This window comes from Triplophysa dalaica, chromosome 19, assembly GCF_015846415.1.
Source record: "Triplophysa dalaica isolate WHDGS20190420 chromosome 19, ASM1584641v1, whole genome shotgun sequence".
In the NCBI taxonomy this organism is placed as follows: Eukaryota; Metazoa; Chordata; class Actinopteri; order Cypriniformes; family Nemacheilidae; genus Triplophysa; species Triplophysa dalaica.
In genome coordinates, this window is record NC_079560.1 from 12864214 (window position 1) to 12881980 (window position 17767).

General features: G+C 39.7%; 3 protein-coding genes across 3 annotated transcripts; 1 reads left to right on the forward strand and 2 right to left on the reverse strand.

Moving 5' to 3' along the window:
* The first annotated feature begins 527 nt into the window (after positions 1-527).
* Positions 528-1511, forward strand: or6at1 (odorant receptor, family 6, subfamily AT, member 1). Its single transcript, XM_056731765.1, has one exon. It carries the CDS (start codon positions 552-554, stop codon positions 1509-1511), a length of 960 nt encoding a protein of 319 aa, XP_056587743.1. The 5' UTR covers positions 528-551.
* A 2810-nt stretch (positions 1512-4321) lies between these two features.
* LOC130408276 (olfactory receptor 146-like) lies at positions 4322-5263 on the reverse strand. Its single transcript, XM_056731767.1, has 2 exons — positions 4918-5263; positions 4322-4788 (listed from the first exon to the last, which is right to left on the reverse strand). The coding sequence occupies exons 1-2, from the start codon at positions 5261-5263 to the stop codon at positions 4322-4324; spliced, it is 813 nt and encodes a 270-aa protein (XP_056587745.1).
* A 1246-nt stretch (positions 5264-6509) lies between these two features.
* LOC130408052 (olfactory receptor 146-like) lies at positions 6510-7442 on the reverse strand. Its single transcript, XM_056731463.1, has one exon. The coding sequence runs from the start codon at positions 7437-7439 to the stop codon at positions 6510-6512; it is 930 nt and encodes a 309-aa protein (XP_056587441.1). The 5' UTR covers positions 7440-7442.
* Positions 7443-17767: the final 10325 nt, after the last annotated feature.

Here is a 17767-nt window from a genome sequence, read left to right on the forward strand (position 1 = left end):
GTAATGTTAGTGGGATTTCTCTGCATATACAGAGGAAGCGTAATCATTATTTAACATTTTATGATAAGGTCTCATTCAGTAACATTAGTGAAAGAACACCAATTTATTAATCATTGTATTGTTAGATAATTCAAAGTAATTGTTTATTGTTTACGTTAGTTCATTAAGTAACAGAAAATTCGATTTTAACCCTTTCATAAATTTATTTATAACAGCCTAATTTCTTAGTGTTTTTATTGATGTTATGTTATATTTTCACTTTTTTCCAAAGAGATTTTCACATGTTTTGTTTGCAGACTTTTAACTTCATAGTGACCACTATTCATGAAAGGGTTCAAATGTATTAATAAATGTTCCGAATAACATCTCCTGTGATGCATAAAAGCTTTAGAAGTATTGTAAGATCACGTTAACTAATGTTTTTGAATTTAACTTAAGGAACACTATTGTGAAAGATGTTGATCTGTGACATAAATTCCATGATTTTACTGTTATATCTCACATTTGTGTTCTCAACCAGGTCAGGATCTGCTTGCTTAAGCATCCCCACTATGAACAGCAGCCGGCCCGTTGAATTCTTCATCCTGGATGGCCTGAAGGATCGATACATGCTTCCCTTTGTCTTCACCCTCTACATTTCTATTCTGAGCGGAAACAGCATGATCATCTATCTCGTTCGGACCGACCCCAAGCTCAACACCCCCATGTACTTTTTCCTTCACAATCTGTCCTTCTCTGATATGATATACACATCGTCGACCATGCCCAAGATGCTGTCTGTGATGCTGACTGGAGTCAAAACCATCTCGAAAACAGAATGCTTTATACAAATGTACTTTTTTCTTTCTATGGCAATGACAGGACGTGCTATGCTGACCATGATGGCTTTTGATCGCTACATAGCCATTTGCAACCCCCTGCGGTACACGACTATCATGACCAAGCGTGTGTGTATTCTGTTGGTGTTTGCTGCGTGGGGTTTTGGGGTTATTATCGTCCTGCCCTCGGCAGTCTGGGCTACTCAGGTACCTTACTGTGGGCCAAATGTAGTTAAACACATGTTTTGTGATTTCTCATCTGTTGTAGTCCTATCCTGTGCTGACACCACTAGAAACAGCATTGTGTCTCTAACAAGCGCTCTCTTTGGGATTATCAGTACGTTCCTTCTAATCTTAACTTCGTATATTTGTATCGGCAGAGCGCTCCGAAAAATGAGCACGGCAGATCAGCTTAAAGCTCTAGCCACGTGTGTGTCCCACCTAATAGTTGTGTGCATTTCGTACGTGTCAGCCACTTTCGTGTATATTTCCTATCGGGTGGCAAAATTTGACCCGGAGGTTCGTATAATCATTGCTCTGCTTTACAGCATCCTGACGCCTTTATTGAATCCCATCATTTACAGCTTAAGGAACAAAGAGCTGCAAGGTGCAATAAAGAGAGCGTTTTGCAAATGTGTAACTGCTTCAAATAGGCCTACAGTCGGGAAAACTGTGCCCTCCATTACAAAGTGAAATAAACACATATGTTGTTCTGTAACACTTTACAATAAGGCTCCATCGGTTATCATTAATGGCTATTTTAAATAATAGCGTTTGAAGGATTTCTTATTGTTACTGGTATTTTTGTCGATTATGTATGGTGGACAAAGTACCCCGAGGTTAGATTAAAACATTTGAACAAAATGGTTTTAAGGTATTTATTGAACAAAATTATTTGGCAAAAAAGGCAAACCACAGCATATCAGAAAAAAAATATTTTATTCTACAAAAAAAACTGGGTAGAGAAACAAAATGCTCAGGAAATAAAAAAAAACAGTTTTACAATTTGTTGATCCTCTCTTGGGGTAATATTCTATTGTCATTTTTCTGAACCTTGAATCAAGCTTTGTGGGCATGTCGGATGTTACATTTTTTAAAATATGAGCTTCAAATTATAACCTTAATACAACTATATTGTTCTTTGTAATGCCACCTTGTGAAACATTTTGCAGCCCACCAAATAAAACCGTATATTTTTAAACTTAGAATTTGAATTTAACCAAAAACAGATGCTGTTAGACAATGCTGGAACATCAATACATTTGGTTGGTTGTCTTATTTTTATGATGTTTAATAGCATAACATTTATGATACATTTTTGTATTTCATGTATGCCACAAAATCTGTGGCCCCATGGATCCATCTTGAGTTCCCCAGTTTGAGAACCACTATACTATACAACATGAAAACAAAGTTGTAATGCATCTTTGATCAAATATTTTTTAAAAAGGGACTGATGTCCACAGCTGGATCATCTCTATGTAAAGCATCTTGAGTTACCTTAGTGAATGTCATGTGCTATATTAATAAACTTGAAATGCCTTGCCCTAAAATTAAGAGTGTAATGATCATGCTTATTGTTAGTTCATGTTGATTGTACTGTATAATTATACTGTAGGTCAATATCACTGCAGTACAGCGATGAACAAATGGGACAATCCGCCATGAAACTTGGGCCACAAAAGATAGTCATAAAACAGGAGCTAAACAACAGTTTTTTCAGTGGTTTAGTGGTTTATTAAATCATTCAGACTATTGTTAATGACATGAAATTCCTATTCATATCTATATGATTGCAAAAGTCACTAGTGATTAGCAAGAAAAAACGTAAAGTTGACATAATTTATTCAGTTAAATTTTTGGTGAGCCTATTTGTGTCTGCCTAGGAATATGCTGTTAGGACTGAATGTTTCACTAATGTCGCTTTGGATAAAAGCAGATACCAAAATCCATAAATTCAAATTGCCCATGCAAGTACTGTATTTGAAAAAACTTTTATTTTTAGCTTTTCGTCAGCATTATTAAATTGTAGATCAAATAACACATTTTTAATCAATCTCAGCATACTGTGCTACTGTTTGTGATCAGAATAACATACAAACAAAAAGGAGTATTTCACCTTCAAAATAAAATCTGTCATCATTTACACACCATCTTAAACCTGTATGACTTTCATTCTGCCACAGAACACAAAAGAAGATATTTTGAAGAATGTTGTTAACATCCCCCCCATTCACTACTCCGATTACTTAAGACCAATTGCTTTAAAATATGAGTGTAAACCTTTCCCATCCACTGTTTAAAAGTTTTATGTGCATTCACCCCTCGTTAACTATTTGTTAACTTTACCTCAGGCCAAATGAAAGCACCAAACACCAATGACGTCATACTTCCACGATCAAGATGATATTGTATCGCACAGAAAGTGTCATTAATGATGATGTGCTATAGTTATAGAGAGGTGACGGTAGCCTACTTTTGACAGCTCTGTAAAGAGGACGAGCAGATAAGAGTTACTGTAGTTCAGCTGGTGCGGCAGTGTTATTCATTGTTCTGAGTTCTGAGGAAATAAAAGTGTACAGAAGCTCTATGTCGTTTTTCAGACGCTTCAGTATTTTTATCTTTAATTGAAAACATATTGTGGAGGTAATAGATGAACACACAGTCATGCAGAGAGTGACAGCGCTAGTGCTAAACAGAATGAATGGCAGAGAAACATATTAAGTTATTCTCACTAAATAATGATTCAGCAGTTGATTGTGACATTTATTTCATGGAATGTGGCTGTTGTTGTCACTTTGAAATATAAATGTTGCAGATTGACCGATTAATGTGATATTCATTTGAATAACAATAACTTGTATTTATGCTTTTCTGCATATTCTTTATTTATTTTAGTAACGTATACAATATGTGGTGATTAGAGTGTGGCTCTCTCTATATAGATCCTCATTGGAGGCTGAGCCCCTAATATTGAAATCGCCCCTGGATCACAGTTTAACTTCCAAGAACCAATATTACAGATAGCAAATAAACTTACAGGCATACCTTTCCCAAAACAAAGATCGTTCGCGTTAACCGATACTTTACCAAGAAGAAGATTTAAATCTCAACACTGCGCAAACTTCAATACTGAAAAATGGCCACTAGGTGGAGCACATACACCATGATCATTGGAACGTTGTCAGTGTCTGTTTGTATGGTGTTGCATGCTTCTTGCACTAAGCAAGTTTTTAAGAAGTGATAGAAAAAGTCTATTTTTTGTTTTTTTGAGTTTCACAGTCTAAAATTGTATAAAATTTAAGCCATTACCGATTTGTAATTGGAATTTGATCTACATTTTTGCCTATACCTAACAGTCAGAAAATACTTACAAACAAACATTTAGAATATGTCATTGCAAAATCATCATTATTAATAAACATTTTTAAAGACAAGATCAAATAAAACCTAAGGTTTTAAACATTTTAATTTAAAGCATATTATACAAAAATAATAAGAATTCATACAGAAAAAACATTCTTTTTCCTCCAAAGCTTTGCAATCTTTTGTCTTATCTCTTTGGTTTGTAAACCATACACTAAAGGGTTTAATCCTGGTGGTACAATGTGAAACATGATACTTGTTAGTTTCCTGCTATCCGAGTATTCAGGAAAACGATGAAGAAAAACCACTGCAGCTCCAGATATAAACATGATTAAATAAACAGCTAAATGAGTGCTGCAGGTTTTGATGGCTTTGCTGTTGAGTGCTTTGCTTTTGCTACTTTTGCATACAGTAGCAATCTTGACATATGTTAAAAATATAGTAACTGCTGAAAAGCAGAGCACAGCTACTGTATAAACAATTCCAAACACATTATTGACAGACACATCTTCACAGGACAGTTTAAACAGTGATGCATTGTCACAGAAAGGATTTTCAATTTTATATCTGCAGCGAGACAGACGTATCGTGAGGCTTAACATAATAGTCACTAAAAATATTGCCAAACCCCAGGCTAATGCTGAGAGTTTAAGCACCATTTTATTTGTCATTATAGCTGTGTATCGTAATGGATTACATATAGCCACATATCTGTCAAAAGCCATTATAATCAGAACATAGTGACATGCTACAATAAATACGTGAACAAAATACCCTTGAGTAACACAATCCATATATGTAATATAACGCTCAGAGGTGTCCCTTAAAACGTCCTGCATTAATCGAGGCAAAATGACAGTGGTTCCTAATATATCATTCAGTGGCAGATTACAGAACAGAAAGTGCATAGGGTGATGGAGATTCTTTTCTGTTGAGATGAGAACTATAAGTGTAATGTTAGATACCATAGTAAAAATATAAGCCAAGAGAAGAAGGATGAAAACAGGATACGTAGACTGAGGTGTAACTTTCAGTCCCTCGATTAGCAGGATGCTGTGTCTGAATGTCAGGTTGTCCATTGGCTGCCGTCCACAAAACCAGTGAAAAGAAAAACAACCAGGGTTACCTTTTTTTGTGTATGATATTTCAGCAAAAGTTTCTCTGATATACAATAAAATGCGAACAACAAAATCAATACCCCAAAAAAATATTTTACTTAAGAGCAGTAGATCACAGCTATATATTATAAAATAGATTTTGTGGATATAAATGTATTTACAAAAAGGCAACTCTGTTTATTATTGCTGCAAATAACAATGATTGACTAGTCAAACTCTACAGATTATACTTCTCTGAGAAAAATTGCTTGCCCATACCTTTAAATACAAGTTCAACAATGATGCTGTCATAACCCAAGAGGGAAAAACTGATGCATAACAGTTGTTGCCCTGATTGTAATGGTATATGAGTATAACAGCCCAGTGCTGTTATGTTTATAGGTTGTTTATTTTTTGAAAGTCAAACACTAAAATTTTGTGGAAAACAGAACTCCCACAACACTAGCAGCTACCAAAAAGATAATTCATTTTTTCGTTAAAAATAAATGTAGGCCTAAAAGCTGCTTATATTTTGTAATAATTGAAATGAAGTAAGGATCTCCCTAAGGTTTCCTTTATTTATAACACAACAAAAAAACATATTGGCTCTATTTTATATTCAATTAATTATTACCAATATTTAAATATCTAGAAAACACACTACTAAATTAACATTAACTTCACTAAAGTAGGCCGAATGTCAAGATCAGCACGGAGACAAGAGGCCGTATTTCTGCTCCAACACGCTGAATAAACACAATGGTTAAGGAACAGTTCACTTATAACAGTCTGACCAATAATCATAAATATATTTACATGTTTAGAAGAATTTTAGCAACTGAAAAAAATTCTGTGTAGTCAAAGTTGCCCCAGAACGGTTTGTTTTCCAAAAATCATCAAAATATCTTCCTTTGTGTTCAACAGAACAAAAATTGTAAACAGGTTTAGAAAAACCAGGTTTTTTACCATAGTAGTCGATGGTACTATGGTAAATCTCAGTTGCTAACATTCATCCAATTATCCTTCTTTGTTTTCAACAGAACAAAAATTGTAAACAGGTTTAGAAAAAACTGAAGATGAGTAGAGAATATTTGGGTGGACTATCACTTTAAGATTATAAAGATTTTAAATTATAACATTACATAATTTATATGCGTTTGGCAGATGCTTTTATACAAAGCGAGAATTGCACGGATTACATTTTAACAAGATAAAATAACCATGCACATTACTTTTTTCTCCACCAAAATTTTGTAATTTTCTGTCGTATTTCTTTGGTTTGTAAACCATATACTAAGGGGTTTAATCCTGGTGGTACAATATGAAACATTATACTAGCTAGTTTCCTGCTGTCTGAGTAGTCAGGAAATCGATGTAGAAAAACAAAAATGCCACAAGATACATACATGATTATATAAACAGCCATGTGAGTGCTGCAGGTTTTTATGGCTTTGCTGTTGAGTGCTTTGTTTTTGCTGGTAAGGCACACAGTAGCAATCTTAATATACGTTATGAATACAGACCCAAGTGAGAGCGTTAAAACAATTACTGTGTAAATGATTCCAAATACATTATTGACAGACACATCTTCACAGGACAGTTTAAACAGTGAGGCATTATCACAGAAAGGATTTTCAATTTTATATATGCAGCGAGACAGACGTATCGTAAGGCCTAACAGAATCGTCACTAAAAATATCGCCAAACCCCAGGCTAATGCTGAGAGTTTAAGCACCATTTTATTTGTCATTATAGATGTGTATCGTAATGGATTACATATAGCCACGTATCTGTCAAAGGCCATTATCATCAGCACATAATGGGATGCCACTGCAAAAACATGCACAAAATACGCTTGAATAACACACTCAAAATACGTGATATATCGCTCTGAGGCCTCTTTTAAAATATCCTGCATTAACCGTGGCAAAACAACAGTGGTTCCCATAATATCATTCAGTGGTAGATTACAGAATAGAAGATGCATAGGGTGATGCAGATTCTTTTCTGTTGAGATCATAATTATGAGTCCAATGTTTGATACCATGATAAATATATAAACCAAGAGAAGAACGATGAAAACAGGATAAGAAGACTGAGGTGTAACTTTCAGTCCCTCCACTAGCAGAATGCTGTTTCTGAATGTCAGGTTGTCCATTGGCAGCAATGCACAATCCTTCGTAGCACAAAGACCTGTGTCAACAAGAAGAATGACATATGTTTACATATCTTTGTAAGATCTTGACAGTTAAACGCCTAAACAGTAACATTACCCATGTATTTCACATTCAGAGTGATAGATTTTCAATGGGTATGTAAATCCACAACAGATGACACACAAGAAAGCTCACAAATAATGTGAATTCAAAATATTATTTAAAAAATTCTAATCCTAACCACTTAAATCTGGTTGCTGTATTTACTTGGACAATGCTTGTTTAATGGAACAAGACATACTTACTTCAATATTTGTTTCAATATAAGCAAGATGTTATAGTCAGTGTGACTGATATTGACTGAAGAAGTGTTCACTGAACCTCGCCTTTTAAAATGTGGTCTGTGATGCTGTAATCTTTCCTGTAGCTCAGTGGTAAGAGCATGTTGCTAACAAAGGCAAGGTCATGGGTTTGAACCCAGGGGATTGCACATACTTAGAAACAAATGTATAGCATAATGTCGCTTTGGATAAAGCGCCTGCTAAATGGCTAAATGTAATGTAATCCCGAAGGATTGATTATCAGTAAAAATATTAACTGTAGATCACACTGATAAAAGTACAAGTTTATGTTAGAAAGAATTTACTGCAAAAGTATTTAAATAATCCACATCTAAAAAAGCAGAAATAACAAGTGTTGGAGCTCCGGCCTCTGGGCGGTCGAGCCACAAAGGAGGCATCGCAGAGATGACGGCCGTGCTTCCCCGGGCTGCAGCGAGTGTCGGGTTGTAGTGGCCCCGCCCTCCCCTCAGCCTCCCACGGCACGTTGAAGCAGATCATCCCTCCGGTTCCGCAACCATGGCTCTTGGATGCTCAAGAGTGCACCAGCCCGTTACATGAGCTAGTTTTGCCAGGCACCCGCTAAGTTTCGGGGCATTCTCCTCTACGGAGAAGGCTCCCGTGCTCAGGCGGAGGTTGCCGCCCTTCTGGCGAAAGGGGCGATCAAACCTACGCCTCCTGAACAAGCACGTACACAAGCTGCCATTCAGGATGCTGATACAGAAGCGCATCTTGGCAACAAAGTTCCTTGTGGCAATCAACCCGTAGGACACTAACTCTTACGTCTCCTTCCTTCCTCGACATGCATTCACATTCGAGGGAAGAACGTATCAGTACTAGGTCGGGCCCTGTCTCCAAATATGGTCATAGGGACCTCGTGCTTCAGCACCCAGACCGTCTGGGCCTACGGGTTAACTGGAAAAAGAGCAAGTTCTCCCTAGCGCAGAGCTCCTCTTATCTCGGTGTGGAACTAGACTCTGCCCTTATGTCAGCATGTCTTACCAAGGAGCTTGCACAGTTGGTGCTGAACTTGACTCCAAGGTCCCGCTGAAACACCTTCAGAGGCTCCTGGGACACGTGGCATCCACGACAGGGGTAATCCCTCTCGGGTTGATGCATGTGGTCAGGAAGACGTGACGGGAGCCGTGAAGCGGGGCCGGTGGTCCCGCATATATCACAGAGGAAATTGGGAGCATAAGAGGACGAGCGACGGGACTGCTGACGAGAGAGTACCAGTGGTTTTTGTGTGTTGCCGCCAGTCGTCCGTGAGGGGCTGCCGGCTGTTTATGTACTGTGTGTTTATTCGCCGGCGGTCGTCCGTGAGGGGCTGCCGGCTGTCTTTTTACTTTGTTGTTCTTTTATTAAATGTTTAAATGTTTGCCGGTTCCCGTCTTATTACTTCCTTTTATTGAACCTTATTACAATGCACATGCAGCCACTTCAGCATTGGCCTCAGAGTCGGGTTCCTTGCATGGCGGCACACCAGCACCAGGTGGATTATGGTTACCCCTCAGTGTCTGCGCACCCCATACCCTGGTCAGATCTGACCCTTCTCCTAGTTTAGGCCCGCTCTGGCAGGTCCGAGGCACGTCATGAGAGACGGTGTCCCAAGGGTGCCTAGAATTTTGGCGGTAAATCTCACGTCATCCTGAGACTCCTCTGAGCTGGTGTAAAATGAGCGCTTGCATAAGTGATGACTCTCTCCTCTCCCCACTGAAGTTGTGACAACACTGCACCGATACAGTGATTTGATGCATCAGTGTCCAAAATGTACTTTCTAGTGGTCGACGGATTATCAAACTGGCTTATTATCTGCGTCGATATTAAGGATTTAGCCGATAATCGAGATCGGTCATATTCAAAGCCGATTTGCCGAAAAAGTCATTTAATTTTGAAATTCACTTCATTGCAGACGCGAATTCGCGTCATGGGAGGTGCTTCTGCCACCCGGCTCCAGTCCCATATAGATAAATTGCTTAAATTGTGTAAAGATCGTTTTTGACAACTTGCCAGATTGTCCGACCTCCTCACTCACTTTCTTCCAAGCAAGATCCTTTTTATTTCAGTTTCGATAAAAGTAAGATGTATCGTACAGCTCCAGGTATACACATAAAGCAACGAAGATTTTGTCCTCCATTGTTGTTTGAGATTTCTGCCTCCGCTCGCAACATTATAATCACCTGACTGCTAGAGCAAGCTACTGATTGGTTAACGCGGCACGAATTTTTTCAATTTTTTTTCATAAATCCATTTTTTTCATGCCCTCGAACGCGCAATTCGCGTCATTCGTGCCGCAAGTAGGTCTATAATTCACATCCATAGTATAACAATGATTTTGCTCTGCAAGCTTGCAGCACACTGCACACGCGTTTCTTGTAATTGATGGAGCTGGCGCTTTGCACGTCATATTAAGTAATCCCATTTCAAAAATACAAGCCATTTTAAAGCATAAAGAACTTGAATCGTTGGTCTTCAGTCAGAGCGCTCTCATGCACGCGCGCACACACACACACACACACACAGACTCCGCATCTCAAGCTGCTCGCGACAAATGTTAGATCGAGTTATCTTTCGCAACTCATTTATACACATAAATGTTCAGAGACACACATGGGTGTGATTAAATGCCCGTCTTGCCGACAATACACTCAAGGAATAGGCTAATGTACTTACTTAGTGTGCCCAAAATATGCTTTTAATGTTATAGCTTCATGAAAACATTTGCAGTCTTTTCAACAACATACACAATAAAATTAATTTATATTTTTAAATGATTTATTAGTCGTTTTTACGATTCATCGCGATGCAAACGAGGACAATTCGGTTATCTGATCAGTTGCAGACCATAACCTGTTATTAGGTACTAACGTTTTGCCGACGTCATGTCGTATACGTGCTTTTACTGCTTTAGCATACAATGGCGGAGGACAGCAAGACGCAAGTAATCAACACTGCTCCTACTACTTTGAAAGCTGACATCTGGGCACATTTCACACGACCTGGACAGGACATTTACGTTTAGTCATTTAGCAGACGCTTTTATCCAAAGCGACTTACATAGAGTTTGAAGGATTTAATCTTTTAATCAGTTACATAATTACATTTAATCATTTAATTAGTTTTGTCTTATTTAGAGGTGAAGTCATAATATTGTGAGTGTTTTAATACATGCATTTGATACCCAAAGTATGTGCTGATAAGGATGTGCTTGCAGCAGGGAAATGCGAGTGTGTGGGGGAGAGGGAGCATCTTCGGCTGCAGTTGTGTAAAAGTGGGGGAGGTATTTGGAATGTTGTTTTTTCTTTAGGAATGTTTTCCAGGAACCAAAAAGGACACAGCAGGAGTTGATTGGTGGAAAGAGGACAAAGCAGAACTTGATGATTGTTGGAAACAACTCCCCCTGCAGAAGAGAGATCGTCGAGACATACCATATATTTGTGTGATAAGGTTTTTTCTTGGTTGTTCTTTGTGAGACGTTGTGTCTGAGACAACCCAGCGCTGTACTTTGATACTTTCTGCCCAATAAACTTCAATACTTGTTAGAGATTGCCTTCCTCTTTTTGAACATGCAGGACGCCTTGAAAGTCCAACAAGTTAGGGAGCAATAAGCGATATGTCATACAGGAGCCATAATACATTAGGTGCCAATACAAAGTTACTAGTTTCAACAAAAGCTAGACCACTACCTGTTGAGAGAGAGGGGTTAGTGAGTTTTTTTTTCTTTTTCACACAAGATGTGAGTAAATCTTGTCACACACAAATAAAACACGTAGCCTAGGGGGGTAATACCACAAACTTGAGAAACCCCGCGTTTCGCATCCTGTTGAATAAACTGGTGCCGCGATATAAGCTTCCCTCACGCAGCCACTTTTCAGGGAAAATCTTGCCCGAACTCTACCACGAAACCACGGCCCAGGTAATGAAGTTAATTAGCCGAGCTCATCGAGTTGCAATAACATGCAATTCATGGACTTCGGTCGCAACAGAGTCGGACTGGAAAATTGTGTCACGTGTGCTGCAAACGAGAGCGGTTTATGAGTCTCAAGCAGGTGCACATCTTGCAGAGCTACTGTCTCATGCAGTCGAGGAATGGCAGCTATCGTATGAAGATGTAGTGCTTGTGACAGATAATGCGTTGAATAATCGGAAAAACACATGGAAATAATCGGTATCGGCCCTGAAAAACGCATATCGGTCGACCTCTAGTACTTTCCTTCCACTAGAGGATATCCAAGCACAGGTGCAGAAGTTAACTTTTCCTTGAGCTGTGTGAAAGCATTCTGGAGCTCCTCAGTCCACGAGAATGTTGCTTCCTTCCTTAGGAGTTCATTAAGAGGACTGGTCAGCTCCAAGAATGACGGAACAAACTTCCTGTAGTAGTTACACAGTCCAAGAAAAGCTTTCAGCTCATGTACAGTTGTGGGGGGGGGTTCAAGCTTTCACATCACTAATCAGAGATGGATTGGGCCGTATACCTTGGCCGCTACCAGGCCCAGGAAAAGGACTTCCTCTTTACGCAGGTGACATTTGGATGGCTTTAGCTTAAGTCCATAGTTTAAAAGGCGTTGGAATGCAGCTTCAAGTCGACCAAGGCTCTCATCAACCCCTTTTCCAAAGATGATGATGTCATCCAAGTAGATTAAGAGCGTTTCGCACTGAAGTCCTCGAAGAACAAGCTCCATCGCCCTCTGGAATGTGCTGGGAGTGTTGCACAGTCTGAAGGGCATGCGGATATACTCGTAGAAGCCATAGCGAATAATGAAAGCGGTCTTTGCTCTCTCCATCTCATCCACCCCAATTTGCCAGTAGCCAGACTGGAGGTCTAAAGTAGAGAATACACAAGCACCCCAAGGACATCCTGGCATTCCTCAATTTTTGGGGAGAGGATAAGCATCTTTGGCTGTCAAGCTGTTGACGCTTAAATTAAAGGGGAGTCCGTCTGACTGGCTGGCATACAGGTCCAGCAGCCCCAGTATTTACCCTGTGTTTCACAGCTGTTAAAAGGCAACAGCGAAGAGAAATTTATATGAGAGCAAGAGTTCAATATTTCGTTGTTGCTGAGCACAACTTAATGTATTGCTTGCAGCGGCACAAAAGGCCTGCAGATGCTCAGGTAGATCTGTTGCTGTTGTCAGTCGTCTCAGCTCTGAGTGTTGTTTGTTGTCTCTTTGTTCTTGGGTGTTGGTACAATCCTTTTCCATTAGGTCCTCCTCTGCATATGTCTACCAAGAGACTGAGACAGGCTCCCTTTGTTAAGGTTGTTTTATTTCTGGAAAGATTGCAAAGCCTCAGAATCACTCTGAGCTCCATGGTGATGACAACACTGCCGGAGGCCACAGTTTCCATGATCAGGTAGGGCTCCAGAACTGCGCAGACACCAGGCTTTGGGTTGTCCACTTCACCCCAGACTAGACATTCACCTTCCAGCGGTAACATTCTCTCCGTCTCTAAGCGATATGATAATCAGCTCCATCACCCCCAACGATCCTAGTGGGGATTAGTTCTTCTTCTATGAACACTCTACCACTTGTATGGATGGTTACGTTTGCGGCTTGCAAAAGATCCAGCCCCAAAAGGACTGGGTCATGTATCTGAGCGACCAGTACTTCCCACTCCGTGCACCAGGTGGTAATTTTAAATTTTATTTTCAGTCCACCTTTCGCAAACATGTCCTTTCCTGATTCTGCAACGTTTCAGAGATAACTGGTGCTTCAGCTCCTATGTCCACAACGGCTTTTGTTGGAATGCAGTTTATGGTCACATCCATAAGCAATTTCGGCCCTCTGCTTTTTGCACGCCCCTCTTGTGATGTGGGGGACTGGCTCCTCAAGCATTCTAGCCCTTCTGAAGTGATACTGTGATTCTGATCGCTGCTTCTTTGCCTCAAGTTTTGTGGCGAGGTTAATGGTCTGACACACTCCCTATAGCACAACCCTACTCCAGTGCGGTTGGGGCTTGAGTGTACAGAGTGCGGAGTGTACTGGTGTTTTGGTACTGATATAAATGGTATCTTACTTGTAGAGCGATAATGGCTGATGATGCACACTTTCACTTGATTGCAATAGATTGATTGGTTAATTTAATTAACACTAGCATTTCCTTGTTTGTGTAGCGATTTTAGCTGCATGTTAAAATTAGGATGAGTTTATAGACAGGTATAACATGTCTGGAAACCAATAAAATCATCTTTAACAAAGAGGCACGCTCTTAAAGCAGCTATTCTATGTATATAATCGGATACTTGCAATCTCGGTGTTGCACCAATATCCGTATATGCGTGGATGGAAATCTTGAATGATTTCCGAATGCAGTCCTGTTGAAACGCTAAGTTTAGGTTCTGAGTCCAAAGTTCCATGGTTCCAATAGGCCTAAACTGTTGGATTGTCCTCTTTCTTTTCCCTTCCAATTCTTAATTCAAAAAGCTATCCGAAGTGGATTAGTGTTGGTGTTTTAAATGCATACCTGCCCTGCCCCCAGATGGTCTGCGGGCCAATGCCATGAAAGGGATAAGTGGGCCAGAGAAAGATCGTTTGTTTCTCATGGGGCCTCATTTGCATAGCTCTGACAGTATGGTCAGTTTGCATGTAATACCTCAACGTAGTTATGGACATAGTACGATGCATGCTATGTTTTTATGACATAGCTCATCATATAGGGAATTCAGAGAGTTGTAGTCACATATGAAAAATGCAAGGCATTGAACTGTGAATCATCCCAATGTATGAATACATCATATGAATCCTAAATCAAAACTTGCATATCTAACAGTTACAGAGTATTTAAAATGGCACGAGCGCCAACAAACATTTGGATACATTTACAGAAAAGGATGGTTTCAATCACATAAGTTCCAATTTGTCAGAGAATTTTCTCTGGTTAGCCTCAGATGTTAGAAGTCAGAAATGACACAGAGACTTATCACCAATAATTTGAAGCTAAGAAGTCGTAAATGTCCTACAGAGGAACCAAATGGTTATCACCTCTTGGTTAGAGTTCAAAACCTAAAACCAGACCCATGGAGCCATGCTTGCTATGGTCTTTTGATGATGGTCTAGAAACCAGGACAAAAGGGAGTGAGGGGGTTTATAGCTTTCCTCTCAATGATACAGTCACTACATTTGTATAATAATGGGAGCTCACATTAATTTTGTAGTCTTTCGAACGTTTCTTAGAAAGTAATTGTTTGTTTTTGTAGAATCTCTTGTTCCGACAGATAATCTTTTGCCCGTTATCTTATTTGATGGTCCAGGCAGTGTGCTTATTTCCTCACATTATCTAATAGCTGACCTGCAAAAGACCTGTGAACAAAGTAACAATCAGTAATGTATGTTTACCCTTATTATTAACATATCGTGCTGCATTGAATGAGAAAAATACATGAAATATGTTGACATTTGCCCTTTTCACGAGATCGCCTCGCAGTTTTATATTTCTTAGTTCCTGTTTCCTGTCTGATGTCTTATTTCTTTGTAGTTCTTTTCCCATTGTTTTCTTTGTTTATTGGTTTTGTGTGTTTCTTGTTACCTCGTGTAGCCAGTGTATTTAATGCTACTTTCCAGACAAATCAGTTTTTGGATATTGCCAACCTCAATCCCAGTAGTAACAGTCTGCAATGGCAAACAAAGTCGGTTATCCGACCTCTGAGCTTGGGGCAGATCGATTAACCCCGACCGAGACGTGTCATTTGGCGTCATGGACTTGATGGTGACTAGCCCTTCACAACCTTATGTGAACCGTAAACAACCTTTAACTATTTTTACAACACATGATATGTATGAACATGAACGTTGATATGTCCAGAAACTATCTAGATCATAGGTTCCCAAACTTTCTATAATGGTTTACCCCCCAGGGATTCAACATCATTCTGTGTACCGCCTTTCTTACAGCACAATTGTGGCCTCGAAAATGTTTAAATGTACATTTTAAATATTCATTCATCCATCCATCCATCTTCTTCCGCTTATCCTGGGCCGGACCGTGGGGGCAGCAGTCTAAGCAGGGATGCCCAGACTTCCCTCTCCCTAGACCTTCCTCCAGCTCTTGCGATGCGACGTGAAACTGTGTTGTCTGATGACGGCATCTTCTGTATAGTTTTTTTGGCTTTTCCCCCAAGCATAATACCCGCAATATCAGCTGCTGCAGGAAGAATTAAGTTCTCCACAATAGTATGGGATTTGCCCGTCTTCGTCCACACTGTAATTCACCATGTAGGATGCTTCCAGTCTTTTCTTATTAAGGTTTTCTGAGGCTGCTATCCATTTTAATTTAACAAGCAATTGTTGTTGCTTCGTTGCAAGCCACGTGCAGTCGAATTACATACAGTACGTAAAAAAACAACGTGCGCTTACACATAACACTTGAGTGGACGTAATTTTTTGATTGGATGTCATGAATTTGAGCTTTTATGGCACTACCTGACTACTATTTTTCTGTGTGTACACTAGAGTGAGCACGTCTTTTTATTTAGATTTTTTTATTTTAGGTATTTAGGTTTTGTTCCCCAGTTTGGGAACCACTGGTCTAGAACAAATGCCTAAATTTGAATAGCTACCATATGATGATAACAAAGATGTTCTCTCGCCGTCTTATAGTGACATCAAGTGGTGAACATGGGAATGTGACGCATGGTTGTATAGAACCTATTGAGGTCGGAAGTCGGATATTTTACATGATTGAAATGTGGTGCTTTGTCCTCTGTGCACCAGTGTGCTGGAGTTCTACTATTTGTTCTTTGAAGTGGGGTCTGTTTCCCGATCCAGATGTTAACAACTTTTTTCAGTTCACCACATGTCTCTGGATATCTTGGTGGGGTTGCAACAATTTTTTGAAACTGTTTTAAATGCAAGACCGTGCCAACGGACTGTTTTTGTAGTTTTGAATTTCAGTTATTGAAGGTTGATTTGAAGTGCCCTGCGTTATGTACTCTGAGTTACAGACCTCCTAAATGTAATAAGGATTTTATTAATCAACTTTCTGATGTCATGGTTCTCAGAAGGGTGGAGACTCAAATTCGTGGAAAAGCACTTTATTAAAAAAAACCAAGACACACAGGAGACCAGGAAAATATATAAAGGTGTGGGGCGGTGGCACCAGGAAAAGCCAGTGTCCCCGCTGCAGTGACCCCCCCCCCTAGTGGCCCACACATTTACTCAGCTGCCTCAGCAGCCACCGCTCCAGCAGGATTCCGTATCACTATTACCGCAGCCTCAGCAAGCACCGCTCTCAAAGGAGCCCACATATCTATTACCTCAGCCGCGACTGTCCCCATCTCTATCGTCAGCTGCCGCAACAGACACCCCAATGCAGGCTACCACCTCCGCAGCCTCAAGCCTTGCGTGTTTAGGGGGTATGCATCACCCAGCTGGTGTCCTGTATTAATTGCGCCTTTTGGGGTGCACTCTGTGTTCGGTAGGAACCGGCGAGCTTTGAGACAGTACAGGAGAACCTGAAATTTTTAAGCCGGTGCCCCCTTGTGGACAAAAGATATAATGCAATTTATAAACATGCTTATAACTTTCGAAAATATTTCCATATTGGTATGCTAATTACAGGTGCTGGTCATATAATTACAATTTCATCAAAAAATGTATTTATTTCACTAATTCCATTCAAAAAGTGAAACTTGTATAATGTTTACATTCATTCCACATAGACTGATATATGTCAAGTGTTTATTTCTTTTAATTTGGAAGATTATAACTGACAACTAATGAAAACCCCAAATTCAGTATCTCAGAAAATTTGAATATTACTTAATACCAATACAAAGAAAGGATTTTTAGAAATTTTGGCCGACTGAAAAGTATGGACATGAAAAGTATGAGCGTGTAAAGCACTCAATACTTAGTTGGGGCTCCTTTTGCCTGAATTACTGCAGCAATGCGGCGTGGCATGGAGTCGATCATTCTTTGGAACTGCTCAGGTGTTATGAGAGCCCAGGTTGCTCTGATAGTGGCCTTCAGCTCTTCTGCATTGTTGGGTCTGGCATA

Excerpts from the sequence above, each read along its gene's own strand:
- or6at1 (XM_056731765.1), top strand. The coding sequence starts at position 552 with ATGAACAGCAGCCGGCCCGTTGAATTCTTCATCCTGGATGGCCTGAAG.
- LOC130408276 (XM_056731767.1), bottom strand. The coding sequence starts at position 5,263 with ATGGACAACCTGACATTCAGACACAGCATCCTGCTAATCGAGGGACTG. Across the intron at positions 4,789-4,917 it reads TGTAGCATGTCACTATGTTC|TTATGTTAAGCCTCACGATA; the intron begins TGATTATAATGG and ends TTTTAGTGACTA.
- LOC130408052 (XM_056731463.1), bottom strand. The coding sequence starts at position 7,439 with ATGGACAACCTGACATTCAGAAACAGCATTCTGCTAGTGGAGGGACTG.